Source organism: Heptranchias perlo, chromosome 23 (genome assembly GCF_035084215.1).
Source record: "Heptranchias perlo isolate sHepPer1 chromosome 23, sHepPer1.hap1, whole genome shotgun sequence".
Lineage (NCBI taxonomy): Eukaryota > Metazoa > Chordata > Chondrichthyes > Hexanchiformes > Hexanchidae > Heptranchias > Heptranchias perlo.
This window is the reverse complement of record NC_090347.1, coordinates 26,845,494-26,870,513: the sequence shown is the minus strand read 5'-3', so window position 1 is coordinate 26,870,513 and position 25,020 is coordinate 26,845,494. Positions and strand designations below refer to the sequence as shown.

The following is a 25,020-nucleotide window of genomic DNA, read 5'->3' as shown; positions in this document are numbered from 1 at the left end:
TAGCAACAATGAGCATCATGGGCACTCCCTGGAAACTATGCACTGACATGTAGAATTCTTTGGACTTGGTTGAACACATTTATTTATCACATTTGCTGTGGGCCCTTACTGTGTGCAAATTGGCCACCATGTTTGCCTCCTTAACAAAAATTATTATACATCAAAAATTCAGTTCGCGGTGTGTATTCCACAAAAATAAGGCACTTGGTAAATCACAGAATAATACAGCACAGGAAGCCATTTGGCCCATCGTGCCTGGGCTGGCTCTTTGAAAGAGCTAACCAATTAGTTCCACTCCCCTGCTTTCCCCAGAGCCCTGCAAATTTTTCTCCTTCATGTATTTATCCAATTCCCTTATGAAAGATATTAATGAATCCACTTCCACCACTGTTTCAGGCAGTGCATTCCAGGTCATAACAACTCGCTGCATAAAATTTTTTTCCTCATGTCACCTTTGGTTCTTTTGCCAATTACATTAAATCTGTGTCCTTTGGTTACTGACCCTTCTGCTACTGGAAACAGTTTCTCCTTATTTACTCTATCAAAACCCTTCATGATTTTGAACACCTCTATCAAATCTCCTCTTAACCGTCTCTGCTCTAAGGAGAACAACCCCAGATTCTTTAGTCCCTCCACGTAACTGAAGACTTTCATCCCTGGTCCCAAAATCTGTTCAAAAATGCAGTGGATTAGTTTTACTTTTATGAACTGGCAAAGTTAAAGACAATGAATGTTAATAATCAATTTTACTGCACTTTAAAATGAATGCATATATAAATATACATTTCAATAGAATTGTCAATTTAATATCTTTAAATACAAGGCTTCATATACAGTGTTGAGTAGGTTAAGGTAGATTCTAGTTCCAAAGATTACATCTACCAGACATAAACTGGCATTGCTCTGCAACAGAGCTTTAATATATTCATATTCACTTCTGGTTTACCTCAAATTGAACTTTCAAATGGTAGGTATTTGTCTAGACATGAATTTCCTGTGCACATTTTGTATCCACTAATTTACTTGTAGCATAGTCCTCCAGGAAGCTTCAGTTTTGAAGAGTTAATGACAGTCTGAATGTTATTTTAATTGTAATTGTCTTTTACTTAGGAACATTAAATGTAGGATGGCTGTTATACAAGCTAGGCAAATGAACAAAAATTTGAACATTTTATTATGTCTGTACATGCGCCTGGAAGTGACTGTATTGCAAGAGTGAAAATTGCTCTAATCTTTTAACCAAAAAATAGCACCAAATACTCCCAGATTAAGTACACCACAGGTTGGTTGCTATGCTGGGCTCTTCCATCCAAATGGCACCAGTCAGTAAATTGAAGAACTTTTTGTGGCTGTGGACTGATTTCTATTGGAGACTGAATTGTGACTGTCAGAATCATTATACTTCAAAACTACAGACAACAAGGAGACCACCAGCCCATCATATTGCATTTGATTATAAAAGCTCTCAAAAGGTAACAGGATTCAGTCCTCACTAAAATTCAGGTCACAATACTGGAAAGAATGCTTTTATTGGATATAATAGCAAGGAAGGCTTTTACAATATTTTCCTGACTTCTCTCTCTTCTCTCCCCCACTGTTTCCTTCTGCAACACACCTTCCCTTCAGTTTGGTCAATATATCTCTAACAGAAGGTATAATCTGCAAGAGGAGGGGGTGGGGAGGGGGGAGAGAGGTAGAGAGGAAATTGGTTTGGCAAGATTTAGCTTTCTCTCCTACATTCTGACTGTGAAATAGTGAAACACACTAAATATGGGAATTCAAATGTGAGATCTTGGGATTGAAGCTTACACCCCTCTGGGTTGCGAATCCAGTGCTCTGTCAATAAGAGCCACCTACTTATTACTTTCTCCATTCAGCTTCACTGCAGCACTGAAGAATAACAAACAATAACTCTCCTGGTTTAAAATGCTTGCTGGAGGCAACATTCAGTCATTAGGTGAAACAGATACTTGAATTCCATTAATTTCAGTAGAAATCAGAGTTCGGAACTCTTTCCAGCACAAATAGGTCAAAAACATTACATTGATCTTGTAATCATGGAGAACTGAGGCGGTTTAAAGAAGAACTAGCTGATATCCCAGCTAGAGGCCAGGGACACAACTAAGGTGAGCTGTCCAGACGATGGAAAGAGATGTCAGACCACGGCTTAGAGATGGGACATGGCCTGGGTCAGATATGGATGTTGTGAGTCAAGGTGGAGGGAGCAGGCCAGGGCTGAAGCTTGGGTTACGACGAGGCGGTAAATTTGTTCGACATGGAGGGTGCAGGCTGGAGTCTAGCCTCGAGCTGAGGTCATACCTTGTGTTGGTTGGAGGTATGACAGGTCCGTACGGAGGGTACAAGGCACAGCTGAGGCCCCAGATTCTGGCTAGGTAGGTATGGCAGGTCCAGGGGCAGGGTTCAACTTGTGGCTGAGGCTGAGACCTGCTTTGAAGTCTGGATGAGCTGACTGCGAGACCAGTCGTCAAGCTTTGAGTGAAAAGGCAAGGGATAGCTGCTGGATGACAAGAACAACATTAGCACTGACCAATGGGAAGGTATTACTAGGAAGCAATGATCAGTGAGGGGCGATTTGGAGTCATTGGACCAATTAGATCACCAGGAAGCATGAACTTAGGCATTGATACTATTGATGTGAGAATAACTGTAAACATTCAAACTCTTCCATCAGACTTAATTAGATCTCTAAACTTCTACGGGTCTTTTAACCAGACAGAAAATGAAGAGATGAGTCTCCACTGAAAATCTGCTGAGATTTTGCAACAATCCAGATTTCATGGTTATGTTCTGGTGCTAGCCCAAAAATAACCAGATTTATCAAATTCAATTTCATACATGCCAAGGTGGGATCTGACCGCAGAACCTCTGGATTACTATATCAGTACCATGCCCACTAGGCTACCATATCCAGTTGCTTAATACTCTGTCTAAAGCATGCTAAGTGCAAGCAGTGTAAAAATGTACACTCATGAGTACCAACATCCTGCATCCTTCTTGACAGGAGAAAATACAAAAGGTGTAAAAAGCCAGATTAGCTGGAGGCAAAATCTTAAATTGACTACCAAGATTCTTTGCTGCTTCTTTGAGTCAAAAGTGTCCCCTGAGCCAAAGCTGAAAATGTCTGAACAGTCAGTTAGTTGAAGCCATTCCTCATATTTGTCCAAAATCCAACAAAGCCTTTGAGAGGTATTGATATGACAAGTGTCTACAGACAAAACAGACAAAAATGCAGCTCACAGCAGATCAACTTCTGAAGGGTGATGAAAGGAATTTACTCGTTAGATTTGATGAGAACCGAATATTTGAAAATGCGATCATCACCAATGCTACAATTCAGGCTTCTCCCAAGACTCTTTATTTGTGCTTACTTCATAGGCATCATCCATAGGCGAGCCCACATTTAAAATTTAACCCGAAGTAAAATGACTGGTTCGTGAAGTCTCTGCTGCTGCACATCACTGTCGGCATATACAGACAACAACACTGATTTTGTATAAGATTGGCTCTTTCTTTCAGCCATGGTTTTCTCCTTATTCATTGAATCGGTTAGAACTTCATAATTTTACTTGTTACCCAACAAAACACCAACCAGCAGAGATACTGAAACTCTTACTGCCATTACACTAATCCAAGTTGACGACTCTACCCACATTTTGACTATGGGTATATCTAATGGCCTCACAATTTGTCCTCCAGGACAAAGCAGTCCGCTTGATTGGCACCCCATCCACCACCCTAAACATTCACTCCCTTCACCACCGGCGCACCATGGCTGCAGTGTGTACCATCCACAGGATGCACTGCAGCAACTCGCCAAGGCTTCTTCGACAGCACCTCCCAAACCCGCGACCTCTACCACCTACAAGGACAAGGGCAGCAGGCACATGGGAACAACACCACCTGCACGTTCCCCTCCAAGTCACACACCATCCCAACTTGGAAATATATCCCTGTTCCTTCATCGTCGCTGGGTCAAAATCCTGGAACTCCCTACCTAACAGTACTGTGGGAGAACCTTCACCACATGGACTGCAGCGGTTCAAGAAGGTGGCTCACCACCACCTTCTTAAGTGCAATTAGGGATGGGCAATAAATGCTGGCCTCGCCAGTGACGCCCACATCCCATGAACGAATAAAAAAAACACCACCATGAATGCGGGCAATCCTGATCTTTATATGCTGTTGTAGGTCAGGTACAATAGTGTAGTGATTATGTTACTGGACTAGTAATTCAGACAATGTGAATTCAAATCCCACCATGGCAGTTTGAGAATTTGAATTCAGTTTAAAAAAATCTGGAAATTAAAAACTGGCATCAGTAAAAGTAACCATGAGATTGTCAGATCATTGTAAAAACCCAACTGGATCACTAGGTCTGGTGTATATGTGACTGCAGTCGCATGCCAATGCGGTTGATTCTTAACAGCCCTCTGAAGTTGCCTAGCAAGCCACTCAGTTATCGCAAACTTTCTCAGGGCAAGTAGAGAAGGGTTAATAAATGCTGGCCTTGCCAGCGATGCCCACTTCCCATCAGACATGGATATACCAGTATGAGACCAGGTGCTGTGTCTCCTGCAAGTCTTCTGTTGGGTACTTGTTTACTTTTATTGAGCTTCAGTATGGGGCTAATTTTCTTGCACTGGAGGCCACTATACACCTGCCAGCTACATGCCACATAGCAGCACTGCCCTGAATTTGGGCCACGATACATCCAGCAGTTTCATGCTTCACTGCAGCAGCTGATCTCTCTGACTGTGTCCCAGGCTCTCTTTCAGACCAGCATTTCTCTGTTTTGTGTCTCAACTTATTATATCGATAACATTTAATTTCTTTTGCATTGCTCTTCTGTGATCTGCTTGGCTGGACATACACAGGCCCCCAGGGTGTAACAGATCAACTGGGCTGGTGAGTCAGTCAGTGTGGGACACCTGCCTGCTCAATCATTTCTCAGCTCTCCAGTACTCAAGATACTGTAAAATGAATGCTTTGTTCAAAGACTGGACTCTTGATTTTGAGTCATCCTTAACCATAAATCTTCAGAAACCACTTCCAGAAAATGATCTAACATTAATTTAAATATTTATCAGACATGATATTTTCCTTAACCACAATTTCAACATCTTGTCCATCAGCAGTTTTCTGTAGAACTACAGTCCTTCTGTTACATTTTAAATGTATGTCTCTCGCTTCGGGAATCAAGTTATATGCAGCAAAATAGCTTGTTGTACATTTTTACATTATTCCTCAAATCGACACGTGAAGATGCATGGAGCATTTGCCTCAAAGTAATCACACTTGCCTCTCTGACTATATTTCCTTGACCCACTTATAGTTGTTAGAATTTATTGCATTTTACCAAATCTAACCTGAATACAAATTTGTATTAAGGTTGGATCAACTGGACCCCTACTCCTCAATTTTGTGGTCAATAAATCTTTCTGTCAGATCAAGTGTATGACAAGTGCCGGGGAGACACTTTTTCTTCATCGTTATATCTGTGTTGATGATCCTTTTCTTTCTTTTTGTGCGTCCTCTGAATCTTTCCATGCTCGAGCCATTCTTTTCCCTTCTTGAATCCGTGCAGTTCTTTTTCCCTCTCCATCATCAGTCTGCACACTTCAATTTCATGATGGTGCTGACTTTTCTCTACTGGCATCTCAGTGCCCATCTTCTGAGCTCTTGCCCTCATTTTTTCCTGTTGTCCACATAAGGTAATTTATTTTAATTAAACTTTGAGCAGCTTGCTTTGGTCTCAGGTGATGTTTATTCCACTTCTGCTGCCCCCAATCATGACAATTCATGCTATCTCTCAACATTCTTTATTTGTGGCCAGCACAAAACGCAGCTTCCATGAGCAGCCTATATGCACCATTAGTAAACCCAATGCATGAAGTGACTGTCACAGGAGACCTGAAGGTTATCAATGAGCTCTTGCACTGGAAATAGGAAGGGTTTCCCACTGTACACTCCTGATCTGTCTGACAGGCAGAAAAGCATCACATTGGCACATCATATGTTTCCAGACTAAACGACATGTAATATTTATTGCAAGATGTGCGTTTATAGAAAAGCATGATAAAAAGAACAAATATCTTTTAGCCTTGCTATAATTTAAATAAAAAAGTAGAAATATTTGGACTCTGCCTCAGCCAGAATTCCCCACTCCTTATTCCTATCTAGTGACTCCTGCTGGAAGTTGCAGGTGCACGGACATTGGGTGAGGACAAGATCAAACTTCACTGTGATGCCTCTAGAGTCGAATAGCTTGTCCAGACTCAGGCAAGAAGAATGGCCACTTTAACAAGGCACCAGAAGACAAGCCAGCTTCATGGAACTGTGTCCCAACATTAGCCACTAGCATCAGGAAAAGAGGAGAGCTAACCTGGGGAGAACAAAAAGTGGTGTCAACCTGACCAATTCAGCTCGTTAGCTCCATTTCCTGAACAAAACAGGCATTTTACAATAATTGTAGGGTATTCTGAAAGTGTTTTTAATCAATATGAAAGCTTGTGCCATTTTCCCTTACATAAATGTTAACAGCTGACATTCGATTTCAGGCGACAAAAAAAAGACATTGTACAGTGTTTCCTATAAATATTAACATTTTTGGTTACACCTTTAAAACTTATCTGCAATACAAATTTCCTTTTTTTTTACAAAAGTATTCTTTTATAAACAAAGCAATGATTAAAATTCGTTAATATGAGACGAATATAGGCTTTTAATGTCATTTTAAGTCTTCACCTACGTTAAAATCTTATTGCATACTGATTAAAATGAGCCAATTATTTTAAAGGGAAAGATATGAGTTCTTATAGCACACAAAGTTAGCAAATCTATATATCTGATGTTTGTCCTTAGATATCTGTAAAATCTCAAATGTTATTTACAAATATTGGCTATTAATTGAAGAATGCAAAACAAGTAACAGAAAAAAAGTGCAGCTAATTATAAAACTACAATTACTTCATTGTGTTCAATCCATCTACAGTTGTAATACCTTTAAAAACTTGATTCAGGCACAGGTTTTTTCCTTCCCAGTGAGGAAGAGCTGTATCTCATCCTCTGCAATGTACCATATCTTTCCACATTTAGGTTTCTGGCCTGCTGAGAGACTGGTCCATTCTTCTGAAGTGAAGTTGTTCTCTTCAAAGTCAAGTCATCCTTGAGCGCTATGTTGGATGAGCTCTGTGATCGTCTAATTTCTTCTCCTGATATGCTTATTCTGCCATTATTTAATTCCTCCCTGTATTTGGCAGAGCTTTTGGTTCCATTCACTCCTAGTCTTGCCTTGCTCTCACTTACAAAGTCTAACCTGTGCTTACCATTCAAAGCTCCATTGGAGAGCGATATCCTTGATGATAGATTGACATTTTCTGAAGTCCGATAACTGTCCAATTCACTTTGCCTTTTAGATTCCTTCTTCAAAAAGTTTGTTTTCAAAAATGAAAACTTTCTCTCATTTAGCTTTGTTTCTTCTGCTTTACTACCTTTATCAGTTTCTCGAAGACTTAGTGAGGACATTGGTTCAAGATCCGTACTCCTCAAGGATAGAGACTTTTCAAGAGTCTTGCCACTATGGTGTCCTTTTCTTCTCTTCAAAGTGTCACTTAGAGCCAAGCTGTTCACAGAACCAATACTATGTCCACTGGTGCTCTTACTTGTTCTGTCATCTCTTGGTTGTAAAGATTCTTCTGCTTTGAAGATTGATGCACCTTTTACCCCATCAGATTTGTCAGTTGCCATTTTAGATGACTTTCTCTGCAACGTACCAGAGCCTCTTTGTTTTCCATTTCTCTTCAGTGTACTTGTTTTTTCATCTGTGGAATTTTCTTTGTTATGGCTGCTACAAAAGCTGTTCGAAGAATCATGCATTCTCTCAACGGAAGCGTCTCCATTCCTGTTTCCAGCGGAAGTTATGCTTTGGTCTAAAGTAGATCCTTTTCCTGCCTGCTTTGCACAGTCAATGTGACAATCTGAATTAGGCTGCTTTGATTTATCCTTTGATGGCACAGTGTCAGGGTCTGTGGTGCCCGTCATTATTGGCACAATGGACTCTTTTGTGCACCTGGGCCTGCGACCAGATTCCAAATACTCAACCAGGGCACCAGGCATTGATTTTGGTCTGTCCTTGGCTCCCAGTGACCAACGTAGTGTTGCATTTTTTAGAGTAGTATCTTTAGGCACAGCCGGTACAGCTGAACCCTTCATACTAATACTTCTTCCTTGAATACCACGCACAAATGGTCGTATTGCAAAACCACCTAGGAAGATGAACAGATCATCAATTACAGGGCTTTCTACAGCATTTTAATCATTTTCTTTCTCCAATTGAATGTCATCAAAATCTAGCACTTGAATTTTATATTTCTTTACCACCACAAATGTATAGTTATGCAAAGATTACATTATTAAGAAAGACAGCACTGAAATCTGGAGCACCAATGTGCAAAGGTGAAATAGTGAGTCTTGAGTTCATGTTTGCAAAACCTGCAAACTACTGAGCTATCAATTCAGTCATGTTGAGTGGAGGTGAAGAGCCTTCCCCCAGACTTTGCAAAAAATAGTGGAGAGAGGAATTTCAGACAAACACATTAAACATTTGCATAGTAGTATCCCACATTGCATTATTTCAGGGCCTTTATCTTTCATTGCTTTTTTTAAAAAAAAGTCTTCTGCTAGCATAACTGGTGTCCTGTTTTTCTGAGAACATGACACAGGCTGTGATTATGCATGCATGTGGCAGTGATGAGATAACCTTCCCACTAACCTTCTCCCTGATAGCTCCAACACAAAAAAGGACAATATGAGTAGAGGGTCAATGACATTGCCAAAGAAGCATCGCGTCAATTGGCCCATCTCCTTCCTTGAGACCTGCTGGTAGCTTCTTAGTGCCTAGACTCAAACACAGGGGCAAATTACAAACCTGTTGCTTTACTGCTATTGCCCAGGATTAAACTTCAATTCATGCCATTGCTGGTTGGGAAGTTACCAGCCATTGTTTTTCAATTAATTGAGAGTTAATTTTCTAGCTGGCATAATTTACATGTGTAAGGTGTAAATTAGTATGTGTCAATGATTTGTTCTATCTTTAGCAGAATGCGTGTACCCATCAACTTTCATTTCTCCCTTTATACCCACACGGTTACCTCTGATAGAAAGAACATCATGGGTGACAACCTTACAATATAAACAACTTGCTGTCCATGTTGTATGAGGTGGTGAAACCCTCTTGAAATGGGATTTTGCTCATTGCTTTTGGCCGAAACTGCGATTCTGTTATGCTTTTTTGAGCGTGACCAAAACTTTGAAGAAATTCCACAAGTGAAAATCTCATGCATGCTCAGTTCCCTGTAGTTTCTGAGTCTACTTTGCAGGATAACTGTTTCAGGTTCAGCACACCAGAAAGTGCGCCAGTTACTGAGCGCTCAGTAATATAAAAGAGCTGAGAAAGACTGCCCCCTCCATTCAAAACTGTTTTTTGCAAGAATTATAATTGTCTAATGCAAACAGGTCCAATTTGTATTAAGTTTCATAAATGGGAGTGTTACACTTTTAGACAATGCTTGCCCCACTTAATTTTCTCTTCCTGCTTCTCTGCTTCACCCCCGTTACATTTGCACAGTGAAAATTAATAATGTGCTGTAATTAAGGCATGGGGGTCGATTTTAGGAGGGAGGCGGGTTGGCAGTGGGGGGGTCGACTGGCACGTGGGTAAAGTGCCCAGTGAATTCGGAGTGCTCCGCACGCGATCGCAGCCTAATTGAAGCCACTTACCTTGGCTTCCGCGCTGGAAAGCTGCGTAGCGGGCACACTGCACACCCGCATCACAGGCTGTCAGCCGGAGGAGCCCTATTTAAAGGCGCAGTCCTCCATAGCTCCTCCTGCAGCAAACAACCAATTTCGGAGCATGGAGCAGGCCAGAGGCAAGGCTGCTCCAAGGTTCTCTGACTCCTCACTCCAGGTGCTGCTCGATGGGGTGAGGAGGAGGGAAATTTTTTTCCCATCGGATGGGAGGAAGTGTCCTCCCTCCACCACCAAGAAGGCCTGGCTGGAGGTGGCCGAAGAGGTCACCTAATGTGTCCAGAACCTGGGTGCAGTGCAGGAAGAGATTTAATGATCTAACCAGATCAGCCAAAGTGAGTATACTTACGCATTCTCGCACACTCCATCTTCCACATCACCTCCACCACCACACAACTCCTTCTGCACTGCCACCACAATGCTCTCGCATCACTCTTCACATCCACTCAACCATCATCCTCACCTTGCCTGCACGTACTCACCGCCCCAGTTCCCATTCGAACACTACCACGCAACCCAATCCTCATACAATCTCATGGCTATGTCTCACACGCACCCTCCCATGCATCTCCCTCATGCTCAACCCCATCCACACCAATGCATGCAGTGGGTCACCATGCAACCATCACTCAATCACGCCTCTGTATTTTGCCTTGATAGGAGAAGAGATGCCAGAATGCCCGGGGGAGGGCAAGGACCGGAGGGGGCCCGCCACACCAGGTGGCATTAACAGATGCGGAGCAGCAGGCACTCAAAATAAGCCTGTCCATGATGGACGCCGAGACTGGGAGTGCACAAGCGACTGGTGACAGAAATCTAACACTCAGCACTCATGATAGCGAATGATCTTAGCATCACTTGGCACCTGCAGCACCTCAACATCTGTCCACATGCTTAATATTGCTTTCTGTTCTCTTGCAGGGCCATCTGCGACTGCTGTGACTGTGGAGGGCGATTCCTCAGAGGACCTGCTGGCCTCTGAGGGTCCATCTTCACATCTGAGCCATCCATCCACCAGGGCAGATACATACACCTCGGTGGGTCCCCGTCCTCACTTAGTTGGGCTTGCATACGGTGAGTCACCATGCACATGTGAGCACGAGCAGACCCTGGTGGCAGGGGCAGCCGTGGATAGTCTGCATCGGTGGGAGCACTCTCCTCCAGGATTTGCTAAGCTGGAACCAGATGCTAAACCCTGGGGGCCAGCCATGAAAAGGAGAGTCATCGAGAGCCAGCAGCACATTGCCGAGGTACTGGAACAGTTGCCACACGCACTCTCCACAATTGCGCAGAGGATGGAGGAGTCCAACTCCTGCATGCGTGGAATACTGTCACAGGGACGTGAAGGCATCTCTGAGATAGTGTCACGGATAGGTGCGGGAATGTCTGCGATGGAGGAAAGGCTAGCCTCCATCGAGCATCAAGCATGGCTCAACAATGAGTCCATTCAGGCCCTGACAATGGCTGTTCGGGTTCAGGGTGAGCAACATTCTGCCGCTTTAAACAGGCGGACAGATACCTTACAACTGGCCTTCAAAGGCTTCACACAAGTCCTCCAAACTGTCGTCCAGCAGGGTGGAAGGAGTGATGTGGGCCTGTGCCAGGAGAGGGATGATGGTGAAAGGGGACATTGAAGTGGGGCGCCACTCAAAGCGCTCCCACGTCTCACCCATTGCCCCCCTCACAACCTGTACCGCAATGCTGCCCCCTCTCCAGGTCGCCGAGTCTGCCCCTGCACAGGTGCAGGTGGAGCAGTCTTTGGAGGGGCCCTCACGGGCATCGAAACCCAGAGGGCGTCTGCGCAAAGTATCTCATCGGTCAGGGCATGGACAAGAGCAACCTGTCACTACCTCTGCTCAAGCCACAGGGGAAGCACCACGTAGGGGTTCCCGTAAACTTAAGGCGAAGGATTTGTGAGCACAAAGGGGATGCACAAGGGTGAAAGATGAAATGTCATGCTTTTGATTTATTTCCCTTTGTTTTGCAAAAAATCATTAAAAATTGTTATCATCACTACTGCCACGTCTTTGCAAATCTTGTCTGGTTTGTGCAATAATGCTCTTTCCTGAGGATCACCATGAAGACCCACACCTGATGCCACCCTTTGTGTCACTGCAGAGTGGGTGTAGGTGTATTTGCAGGGCTCTTTTGTGCAGACGACCGAGAGATGTCGGCGATGTCCCCTGGAAGGATGCGGAGGAGAAGTTGTTGAGGGCAGTGGTGACTTTGACAGCGACAGGTAAGAAGATGGTGCTCAGGCCAGCTGGGAGCAGCTCGGCATGAAGGAGACTGCAGATGTCCACGACTACATGTCGAGTGACTCTAAGCCTCCGTGTGCACTGCTGCTCAGAGAGGTCCAGGAAGCTGAGCCTCGGTCTGTGGACCCTGTGGCGAGGGTAGTGCCCTCTGCGAAGCATCTCTCTCTGCGGTTGCCCTCCCTCCTGCTGTGCAGGTGGATGTGTCACAGCACTGTCTTGTGGAGCTCCACATGTCAGAGATGGATGGCATGGCCGGCGAGGCTCGTGATGTTGTTCGCCCTCCGAGGAGGTCATGACTGCAGCTGAGGCCGCCCCCATCCGGAAGATGTATGTTTGAGGCGATCCGCAAGGTAGGTACATGTGTCTGCACACCGGGGTAAGTGTGCAAGTTGGTGAATTTTATTGTTAGGAGGAGGGTGGTGGAGGCCAAACTTTGTTCAAAGTGACAGAGTGGCTTCCTGCAATGAGTGAGGGTCTCCCCCACCCCCACCTGTCAAATGGACCTTTGCAGCTGGTGGCTGCAACACGTCCATTTCAACTGGGAGTGTTTCCCCCAGTACGGGAAACACGCTCAGTTGAGTTGAAAATCCCACCCCTGCTAAAATATCCGACAAATCAGGTCTGCAAACGATTTGAACTATCTAATTAATTGGTTTAAGTGGGATCCCGCTGGCAGTTCCGCATGCGGGGGCTGCGCGCGCATCTAAGCGCGTCACTGGGGAACCTGGAAGTGGGCAAGTTGGAGCCGGGTTCCGGACCCGCCCCGGGAATCCCCGATTTTCGGAGCCGCTGGCTCGGACGTCCAAAATTCGAGCCCATTGATGCAGTTTTTCAAAGCTTTTTAGGAAATAGACAAAACAGATTGACAATCATAATCGTGAGCTAACATTCATAGGCCTTGATGATTGTAACAAATATATAGCCATGGAAACCATACTGTCGGAGACTAAACTCTTTATGTACACAGTTGGTTTCAGAACATTTCACGTTAACCGGAACATATCTTTATAAGAGAACTCGAGTCGATATGGCACCAGTAATGACCAAAGGTTAATCTTTTTGAACAAGCCATACCATTTTTATCCCTTATCGGATTATCAGGGAAGACAGGAGAGTCCGGAGATGAAGGGACGGATGTGCAATTTGTGGACCCTCGGGATACCAAGCTCCCTCGTTTGCTGTCTCCAGTAAGCCGGTTAAGCCAATGATCAGAGATTGATGAGCTCGTAGATCCTGCATGAGAAAAAATATCTCTATAAAATCTCCATGTTCATTGGATTATAATAGACCTCAATGGTCATTAAAATATTTCATGTCTGTCACCACACAAGCCAACTTTGTGAATTACAAAGTTGATGATTATATTTTGACGGGGCATTGTTTGAACTGAACAATTAGCTCAGTTGCGTGCCAATATCAGGTCAACTGCAATTTGTTGTTACTACTTTTCCAAACTACTTGGGCCAACACTCTTCCCAAAATTAAAAATCCATTAGTTGCTGCAGATGGGAGAAACTGAATTGATCATAAGTATCAACATAATGTACATCACAGTTTTACACCTTGACCTCCCCAATCCAGTTACACCAACTTGATCATCATATAGGCCAAGGTTGGTGTTCCATTCTGTTGCCATGGTGCATGACTGCGATAAAAAATACGGCATCTACCAGCACATCAATTAAATTATATTCAGAGAAGTATTCAGCTAATCACTCTCAAAATAATTCACGATCAGAACAGCTCCAACAAAATCGATGATTCAGTTATTTTTGGGATTGAAAAGCAATTCATCCAGTACTTCTATTTTATTCTGATCATCACCTTTTGTTGATGAGGGAGAGAATGGTTCAATTTGCTGATGTGCCTCAGCGACAAAATAGAAAAATACAGCACAGCACAGCAAGCAATCCAGGACTATTTCTTACCAATTCATTAAGGGCCTCTCCGTTTAGTTCCCTGTCAGGAACTAATCAGACACCCAGCTAAAGCAGGTTGCTCTGGGACTTGAAACCTATGAATCTCCAACTGAGCACTGTTTGTTCGACTGTTATGTAAAATAGTGTAAAAAAAAGTTTCCCTTATCTTGGCTAAAAATGTGTAAAAACAGTTGCCTGTTTTTTTCTCAAATGCCAAAAGACAGGCTAATGAAGGCAAGAGTTATATTCAAATGATCCCTAACTGGCGACTTTATCTGTACCAATGATCAAGTTTCAGGATGACAAATAGAAGTTAATCGTTCAGCGTTTTGCAATAAATTACAATTAGTGCAAAATTCACTAATAGTTTCCATTTCAAAATTCATCATCAATATAAGGGCACTTTGAAAATATTGTTAGCTTATGTTATACAACATTTACATTGTGCTTCAGTAATTTCTTTGTTTTTTTTTATTAAAAGGAAAATGGAAACAGGTAACTTTATTTGAAGCAAATGCTAAGAACTGTATTACTGCACCAGGATTTAGGTATTCAGTAAAATGCAGATTGAAAGATCAAATGAACAGTTGAATTTTTCTTAAATATTTGCATCACCACTTTTCACTAAGTACTTTTTGTACATAACAGTTCAGTTAGAGTTGGTTAAACATGAAAACTATGAACAACGACCACATACCACTGTTTTTATTTCAGAAGTAATTCTTACAATAACCAGCTTCTGAAACTCCCTCCCCTCTTACAAAAAATAGAGCTGTTTTCAGGATTTAAGATCTTAAAACAATCATAACATTACCGTGCTTTACTTGTGGTTAGGCTGAATGTAGTCATTCTAGTAAAATGCAAGAAAACAGCTTCAAATCATCCGCAAAGGCGGACTGAGAAGAGAAAGATGTTTACATGCTAAAAGGTCTCCATTAACAGCATCAATGATGCCGCAGTGTGAGCACTTACCAGTATGGGCCAAAAGGGCCACTGGGACATGTGGAACACCCCCCGCACCCCGAAAATGGCAACTTCCCCTAGAGTCTAGAACAATTCCAAGTGTCAGGTGAGAAAAATTGGACATTTGTTTGGGCTCCAGGGCTCCACTATTACGGCTGCAGACATTCTTGATCAATATTTGTTTTAACTGGTACTCTTAATTGCAATTAAGATACTGTTACAATTTGGGCTTTTCGAGATACTTTATCTTGCGCCAGCTTCCGTAGGCAACCTGTGCTGCCTATGAACTGAAGCGAGACCTTGTTCACAAATTAATTTGGGATAGCATGCCCTAGATGAAAAATAAAGCCTTTGGTTGTTCTCTGGATTATATGGTGGGAATTCCACTACATATCCACATCGCTTCATCGGTCACGATGGACACTCTTATAACAGATTAAACTTACCAAACAGAAGTCTGTTTAAGTAACAAAGCAGCTTTGAACCAGTTCATGAAAGGGTTAAACAGACAAACTAGTCAGCTGGGTACCCTAGAATAGCTTTCTTAGCAGATCTTTCAAATAAGGTGTAGACATTTCTTGGGGAGGGAATAGTTGTCTGATCTGTACCTGTTCCAGTCTTTCTCGGAATTACTTGGGTATCTTATCCACAGAGCCATGGATTGCCTTCTTGTCTGTTGCAGTTCTGATTTCTGATCCTGATACTCATAAAATGCATTCAAATATAGTCTTGTCCTTGAGGAGTTAATCTGTGATACTGAGGCAGTTCACTTGAACAAGCTCCATAATGCATATACATGGGCGTTAAATAGATACCATTTGTGCTAGGGCTATCCTGATCAGAAGATGTCTTGGCTAATTAACCTATTTGATAGATGTTAATTGTTTCTAGGATGCATTGAATGATTGTCTTTCCAGATGCATACAACAATTGAACTAATATAGTATCTTTAATGTAGAAAAATGCCTCGAGATCCTTCACAGAGGTGCTTGGGGAAAAAAGTCTGTTAGTAGTAAATGGTATTGGCTTGACTGGCTTCTTTACTTCACACATAGTTAAAAGAATAAAAGCCAATTTGCTAGTATGCAGTCACTGAAGCCATTTTGGGGATGTATCTTTCTTTAGAGAAGCTGTTTCTATGCTAAGAAATGCAGTAGAAAGAGAGAAGAAAAATAGATTGCAGACAAAAATATCCCATATTTATCATGGGTATATGTGAAAATGGGATTTTGATATAACAAAACATGTACACATTCTAGTGAATTTTCTGGTTCAACCTGAGACAGTAGCTGAGGAGATGGATAGAGTCAGTGGAAAGGGAGCAGAGTTTCTGGTGGGGGACAAAGACAGTAGCATTTGTCTTCTCAATGCTTAACTGAAGGAAGTTCAAACTCATCTTGGACTTGATGTTGGACAAGGAATCTGACAGCATGAAGGCTATAAAAAGGTCAAGAGAAGTGGTGGAAAGGGAGAGCTGGGTATTATCAGCATACTTATGGAAGGTGACCCAGTGCCTGCAGATGATATCGTTGAGGGGCCATATGTAGATAGAGAAGAGGAAGGGGCTGAAGATAGATTCTTGGGAGACTTTGGAGGTGACCATGTGGGAAAAGAAGAGAAGCCATTGCCGAGGATGTATAACACAGCTGCGCACACATTCGGATGCAAATGTACCTATTGTTATAAAACACAAATTACTATGAAACACCAAAACCGCCAAATTAACATTTCATAGAAGAGAAGTGTCACATTTTACACCATGCATAAATATATTTAAATTATACATTGCATCTTATTCACATCTTGCATGAAGGATATTGCGGGTATCATTTCTCCTTCACTGCCTGGGTGGTAATCTGGTGGAGCACATCCCTCGCCCATTGTAAAAACTGCCTGATTTTCAGCTCATTGAAATCAAAGGGATGAAAATTAGTTGTGTTCTACAATGGGCGCGTGCTCAACTCTGCCAGATTACAGCTCAGGTGATGATGGTGAAAACTTCCTCCTTCCTTTATAAATATCAGTCGCGTACAATACTTCTGCAGAATTCTTAAGTAGGTTTCCGAAAGACTCCAATTGTTACTCATCAGCAGACAAACCCATATTTCCTTTATTAAGAAAGAGCTAATTGGATGAATTTTAATTTTAGAATTTTTAGTTATTTATTGATAACCTCAAAAGCACTGAAAGGTGTCACAGTGTACTTTCATGTCAATTCTGGAACATCTTGTTTTTAATGCACCAGTGTGTAAAGAAGAGCAAAAGGCCAGATGACTTCTTTTCTGAGTTAAAAAAAAGTACTTTTAGATGTTGACTGGACACACACACCAATCATTATATTAGAAGCCTCATTTTATAGGATCTATTTTTTGCAGAGGGTGAAAAATCTCCTACATGAATTTCAAAGTCACTCCCACATTATATCAGAAGCAGGTTTTCATTACAAGAGCACGGAGTCATCAGTAAAGTGGAAAGGAAAGAGTAGGGAAGGGGCACAATGTCCATCTGGCACACCATCATTTCGATCCATGACGACAACATGCTCAGACCATTTGCATCTCTCTTCCATCCTGACACTAAACCTCCATTTGCTGCTAAATTACAAATCAGTTGATTTCCTTTTTGCATGCTTCAAAAGAGACTGCTGCAGACAACAGCCTTTTTAAGTCTTGTGTAAACATTGACCTGACCATTTCAATCTCATTCATCCTCACAACAGCAGCATTTGTATGTTGTCCATACTGTACTTCACGCTCAAGTCTTGTTGTTGGTTTGTTCTCATTTACTTCCTTGCCTCTCCTATCAATATCTTGAGAAGTCCACCTTTCCCCTCCGTGATGACTCCTTTTTCATTCAGCTCTTCTCCCGGGTTCAATTTCTCATTACCATTTCTCTCCCATTGCTAGTCTCCCATACTGTGGATCTTTAAGGTCAGCTTCAATGAGCCCTGGTCTCTCATTTCATTTCTCAGTCTCCTGTCCTCTCTCAGCAGTGAAAATAAACTAGCTCCTAATGGTAAATACAGCTCCATCACTTGATGGCATCGGGCCTGTACAAAACTACAACCAAATATACCTAGAATAAATTCCTTATCCTCAGGCTTCTATGTTGAATTTTGACATCACTTGTTTGCTTGTCAGTAAACCACTGCTCTTTGTCATTTATGCTCAATTTCCTAGCAGGAGTCTACCTTTTTTATGTACTGTATACTAACTGTCTTTGACCAGAAAAGGGCTGGTCACTGAGCCACATATCACCACAGTAACAAACTGCAATTCTCAAATTCTACATACCTGCCACAGAGCTGTTGGCCGACCAGGGTGGAATGGCGTTCCTCTTTTGATAAAAGAGTATGTAGGCACCACGAGTGCAGATCTCTTCTTCTGGAATCAATTCTGCATTACTGTCATCATAACCATACCACTGCCCATCCACAGAGTTTCTGCAGTATGCTGACAAACACAGAGAGTAAAATCAATAAGCTAGAACAAAATAGCAGCATTTCTCCATTTACTTCCCCAATATCCCAGTTACAATATAGGCTTGTTGATAAATATTTTCTAATGAATGTGTTCTGAGTTCTTTCAATTATTTATATTGCAAGTAAGGACGTTTGTGGTCACAGAACTAATGAATGTGTAGCTGATGACTAACAGAAATGAATGAAACAGTTGGAGCTCCTGTGGAGTCCATCACCCAATCCCTATCACTCCGACAGAACAGTGACACCGTTTAGCTTAAATACTTATGGACATGCACGTGAAAGCCTAGCTAGATATTTAGCACTTTTTGAAACTTTAAATCTTTTGCAGAGTATTTTTGAGCTGTATAACTTTATTTTTAGAATTTATTGAGAGCTTGCTTTTTCCTAATACCACTCTTAAGTTTCCCCACACAACCCACTTTTGCTTGAGAGCACAGACAAATGAGCTCGACCAATGCTACTTCATTCACCAATTTCCCCACTCATCTTGTGGGATGGTCTCTGGCCTGCACCACCCTTTGACTGCTTCACTAAGATTGGCAACTCACCACATCCTACCAGTCCATGGCACTGTGTATTGAAACACCACCAATTTTGCTTCACTTTGAACCACAAGGTAGCAGTATTACCAAAGCTTGAGTCACATGGGGCTCGATTTTCGGACGTCCGAGCCGGCGGGTTCATGGCGGGGGGGGCTCTGAAAATCGGGGATCCCCGGGGCGAGTCCGGAGCCCGGCTCCAACCTGCCCACTACCGGGTTCCCCACTGACGTGCTTAGATGCGCGCGCAGCCCCCACATGCGGGACTCCCACCGGCAATTAAAGCTGGCGGGATCCCACTTAATCCAATTAAGTAGATAGTTCAGGTCGTTTGCAGACCTGATTTGTCGGATATTTTAGGAGGGGTGGGATTTTCAACTCAACTGAGACTGTTTCCCGTACTGGGGGAAACACTCCCAGTTGAAATGGACGTGTTGCAGCCATCAGCCTGTGGCAGCTGCATCGGTCCATTTGACAGGTGAGGGTGGGGGGTGGGGGGGAGACCCTCACTCATTGCACTTTGTCACTTTGGACAAAGTTTGGCCTCCACCACCCTCCTCCTAACAATAAAATTCACAAACTTGCACTTATCCCGGTGTGCAGACATATTTACCTACCTTGCGGGCCCCCTCAAATGTACATCTTCCGGATGGGGGTCGCCGTAGCTGCAGTCATGACCTCCTCGGAGGACGAACAGCATCACCAGCCTCGCCGGCCACGCTGTCCACCTCTGACACGTGGAGCTGCACAACACAGTGCTGTGACACATCCACCTGTACAGCAGGAGGGAGGGCAACCGCAGAGAGAGATGTGCGCAGAAGGCACTACCCTCGCCACAGGGTCCACAGACCGAGGCTCAGAGTCACTCGACATGTAGTCGTGGACATCTGCAGCCTCCTTCATGCCAAGCTGCTCCTGGCTGGCCCGAGCACCATCTTCTTACCTGTCGCTGTCAACGTCACCACTGCCCTCAACAACTTCTCCTCCGTAGCCTTCCAGGGTGCCACCGGGGACATCGCCGACATCGCTCAGTCGTCTGCACAAAAGAGCCCTGCAAATACACCTACACCCACTCTGCAGTGACACAATGGGTGGCATCAGGTGTGGGTCTTCATTGTGATCCTCAGGAAAGGGCAGTATTGCACAAACCAGACAAGATTTGCAAAGACGTGGCAGGAGTGGTGACAATATAATATGTAATGTGAATTGATCAGAAATCAAATATAAGTAAAAACCATGACAACCCTCAAACACCCTTGTGCATCCCCTTCGTGCTCACGACACGTTTGCCTTATGCTTCCCACTACACATATGTGATGCATGCCCTGTGGCTGCAGCACAGGTAGTGGCAGGTTGGGTGAGGCTGACCGTGAAAGAGATGTATGAGAGGGTGAGTATGAGATGGAGCCATGAGATTGTATGAGGATTGGGTTGATTGGTAGTGGTGGGATGAGTACTGGCGAGATGAGTAAGTGCAGGTAAGATGAGGATGAGCTTTGAGTGGGTGTGAGGAGTGATGTGATAGAGTAGTGTTGGCAGTGCAGAAGGAGATGTGGGGTGGGGGCGGTGATGTGGCAGACGGAGTGTAGGGGAATGAGTAAATGTACTCACTTCGGCTGACCTACTTAGGTCATTGAAGCGCCTCCTGCACTGTATGCAGATGCGTGATATGTTGGTGGTGCAGGTGACCTCCTCTGTCACCTCGAGCCAGGCCTTCGTGGTGGCAGAGGCAGGCCACTTCCTCCCGTCCGCCGGGGAGAAGATCTCTGTCCTCCCCCCTCCTCCTCACCCCATCCAGTAGGACCTGGAGTGAGGCATCATTAAACCTGGGAGCAGCCTTCCCCCTGGGCTGCTCCATGCTGTAATTTTGGCTCCTTTCTGCAGCATCAGTCAGTGGAGGACTGCCCCTTTAAATAGGGCTCCTCCAGCTGACAGCCTATGATGCGGCTGCGTAGTCCGCCCGCTGCGCAGCTTTCTAGCGCAAAACCCAGAAGCCAAGGTAAGTGCCTTCAATTAGGCTGCGATCGCGTGCGGAGCACCCCGAATTCACTGGGCGTGTTACCCACGCGCCCAGTCGACCCCCCACAGCCAACCCGCCTCCCTCCTAATATCGAGCCCGTGATGTCCAGACAAGTTTATCACTCAGCATCACACTCACTGATTCTCACCATACCTAGAATTTCTTCCCCAGACATGAATCATCCACTAAATCCTATCAATAATCGATATATTATACAGAACATATATGTAGAAGTGTGTTTCAATGTAAATAAATAGTTGAGCTGTACAGTCATCTGAATCTCTTAATATGGTGTCAATCTTGGCTCAGTGGTAGGACTCTCTCCTCTGAATCAGAAGGTCATGGGTACAAGCTCCACTCCAGAGATTTGAGCACATAATCAGTGTGAAATGAGGGAATACTGCACTGTTGAGAGGTGCTGTCTTTCAAACGAGACAATAAGGCCTCATCTGTCCTGGAATGGCGATCCCATGGCACGATTCAAAGAAGAGCAGGGGGAGATCCCCCATTGTCATGGTCAATATTTACCCCTCAACCAACATCACCAAAAACTGACTATCTGACCATTTATCTCACTGTTGTTTGTGGGACATTTCTGCGTGCAAATTGGCTGCCACATTTTCCTATATTACAATAGTGACTATACTTCAAAACTAATTCATTGCTTGTAAAGCACTTTGGGATGTCCTGAGTCTGTGAAAGTTGCTATATAAATGCAAGTTCTTCCTTTGTATGTTACTACCTCAGAACATATCCTTAGATACCTAAAGCATCACTTCATAAGGAATTCTCTTTTTCTATCGTTTGTAAAATTTACATTTTATCGGCCACAAAGTATGATTTAAGTCAACCGTCGAAATTGATGTCAGCTTGCTTTTGTCCTGCAGTCAAGTTTCCGTAAAAAAACAATTTGGTGTCAGTTGTAAGCTTGTGACTCAGGAAAGGCCATTATCTCCCCATTGTCCTCACATCTCTCTGTAAAAGCCTCACAATGGCTTCTTAATCAAATTCTTCCCCGTTTGCAAGGCCTGTCTGTGAGGAGCATTCAAGGTTACCTTTCACATGCTCAGAAAGTCTAAAAACCCAGAGGAAGCCACCACTACTGGAACCAATGGTGCTACCAGAAACACTGATATATTTGTGAGGCAAAGGGCATGGCTGAAGTAGTAAATGAGTATCTGTCTATACCAAGGAAGATGCTGCCAAAGTCACAGTAAAAGAGAAGGTAGTTGAGATACTGGATGGGCTAAAAATTGATCAAGAGAAGATACTAGAAAGGCTGGCTGTACTTGAAGTAGATAAGTCACCCGGTCCGGATGGGATGCATCCTAGGTTGCTGAGGGAAGTAAGGGTAGAAATTGCAGAGGTGCTGGCTATAATCTTCCAATCATCCTTAGATTATGGGGGTGGTGCCAGAGGACTGGAGAATTGCAAATGTTACACACTTGTTCAAAAAAGGGTGTAAGGATAAATCCAGTCAGTTTAACCTCGGTGGTGGGGAAACTTTTAGAAACGATAATCCAGGACAAAATTAATAGTCACTGGACAAGTGTGGATTAATAAAGGAAAGCCAGCACGGATTTGTTAAAGGCAAATCGTGTTTAACTAACTTGATTGAGTTTTTTGATGAGGTAACAGAGAGGGTTGATGAGGGCAATGCGGTTCATGTTGTGTTTGTGGACTTTCAAAAGGCGGTTGATAAAGTGCCACATAATAGGCTTCTCAGCAAAATTGAAGCCCATGGAATAAAAGGGAGTGGCAGCATGGATATGAAATTGGCTAAGTGGCAGGAAACAGAGAGTAGTAGTGAACGGTTGTTTTTCGGACTGGAGGGAGGTGTACAGTGGTGTTCCCCAGGTGTCGGTACTAGGACCGCTGTTGTTTTTTGATATATATTAATGACTTGACTTGATTACACAGGGCACAATTTCAAAATTTGCAGACGACACAAAACTTGGAAGTGTCGTAAACAGTGAGGATGATAGACTTCAAGAGGACATTTAAAAAAAATGTTTTTATTCGTTCACGGGATGTGGGCGTCGCTGGCAAGACCGGCATTTATTGCCCATCCCTAATTGCCCTCGAGAAGGTGGTGGTGAGACAGGCTGGTGGAATGGGCAGACACATGGCAGATGAAATTTAATGCAGAGAAGTATTAAGTAATATATTTTGGCAGGAAGAATGAGGAGAGGTAATATAAACTAAATGGTACAATTCTAAAGGGGGTGCAGGAACAGAGAGAACTGGGGGTGTACTTGCACAAATCTTTGAAGGTGACAGGACAGGTTGAGAAAGCGGTTCAAAAAAGCATATGGGATCCTGGGCTTTATAAATAGAGGCATAGAGTACAAAAGCAAGGAAGTTATGTTGAATCTATGTAAAACTCCAGTTCGGCCACAGCTGGTGTATTGTGTCCAATTCTGAGCACCGCACTTTAGAAAGGATGTGAAGGCCTTACAAAGGGTGCAGAAAAGATTTACTAGAATGGTTCCAGGGATGAGGGACTTCAGTTACGTGGATAGACTGGAGAATCTGGGGTTATTCTTCTTCTTAGAGCAGAGAAGATTAAGAGGAGATGCGATAGAAGTGTTCAAAATCATGAAGGGTTCAGATAAAGTAAATAAAGAGAAACTGTTCCCATTGGCGGAAGGGTCGAGAACCAGAGGATATCGATTTAAGGTGATTGGCAAAAGAACCAAAGGCGACATGAGGAAAAGCTTTTTTATGTAGCGAGTAGTAATAATCGGAAATGCACTGCCGGAAAGGGCAGTGGAAGCAAATTCAATCATGGCTTTCAAAAAGGTTGGATAAATACTTGAATAGGAAAAATTTGCAGGACTACGGGGAAAGGGTGGGGGAACGGGACTTACTGGATTGCTCTTACAAAGAGCCGGCACGGGCTTGATGGGCCGAATGGCCTCCTTTTGTGCTGTAACCATTCTATGATTCTATTTACAAGTTAGATTTTGTCACCAGGTCTCTTGCGTCATTCCATGTATTTTGTAGACATGCAGTTCAGAGCAAACTATGGTTCATCCAAGACTGGATGAATTAAGAGAGGTGGTAGAGAGGTAGAGCTGGGTGTCTTCAACGTACATATAGAAGCTGACCCAATTCTTGATAAAATAAGCCTTCCTGCTGCATTGCACCTTATAAAGTGATTGAGTCTATTTTCTCTGATTGATTTAGCTGAAAGTAATCAAGCAACAGTCAGTTTCAACTCCAGTAATTAGTTATTCAGCTGCTTTTGCTCATGTAGAAACTGTTCCCAGCAGAATGGGGACAGTAGTGATTGAACCAAAACCACTGGATATTAATTAGGGAATTAATCTGAGCAGTGATCACACAATGTGTTGGGCACTGTCCTTTTACCTCTGGGCTCTGGGTTTGCATGAGTGGAGGGTGATGGAGCCTCGTCTCTCTTGTACTGGGAGAATCCCAACTGCAGTGGGATGTGATGGATTCAAATGAAAAATGTCAAACGTCTTCGGATGATGTCACCAATGGGCAGCATGTAGGTGAGGAAGAGGAGGGGGCCAAGGACAGATCTTTAGGGACTCCAGTGCCATTGCTGGAGGATGGTGTGGCCGACTGTGTCAACAGCTGCAGAGAGATCAAGGGGGAGAAGAAGGGAAAGTGCACCACGGTCCGTCACAGAGGGTGTCATGGTGGGACCACTATGAACAAGTTACTGTGCATTGTATTATTGCCTCCTTTTGTGTACGAGTAAAAAATCCATTCATCTGTCTTTTACCGTAATCGCCAACTGATGGTTCCTCCCTTTCTCATTAGTGCTGGATGCAGTTAAAACAAAACCTGGTTAAGAATTGATAAAAGATGAGCAGGTTCAATGCTACAATATGTTATATAGAAAGAAACAGTTAAAGAGGTGTGGTTTGTCGAATGTAGATCTAATCGGGCAGCATGTAAACAACAGTTTCCTCCACAAGTAATCTGATAAGGTAATTTCCTGTTTTTATTATAACTCTACCATTAGCTTTGCATCAGCTGA

The 25,020-nt window shown here is 43.4% G+C and overlaps 1 protein-coding gene across 1 annotated transcript in view; it reads right to left on the bottom strand.

The window, feature by feature from the left end:
• Nucleotides 1-6,497: 6,497 nt before the first annotated feature.
• The window catches only part of usp43a (ubiquitin specific peptidase 43a), a 356,354-nt gene continuing 337,831 nt past the window's right edge, over nt 6,498-25,020 (bottom strand). The window contains exons 14-16 of the mRNA XM_068004243.1: nt 18,259-18,417; nt 13,158-13,316; nt 6,498-8,285 (exon numbers count right to left, since the gene is read on the bottom strand). Of these exons, the coding sequence (XP_067860344.1) occupies nt 7,024-8,285; nt 13,158-13,316; nt 18,259-18,417 (1,580 nt within the window). The 3' untranslated portion in view covers nt 6,498-7,023. The remainder of the gene's footprint in view (nt 8,286-13,157; nt 13,317-18,258; nt 18,418-25,020) is intronic.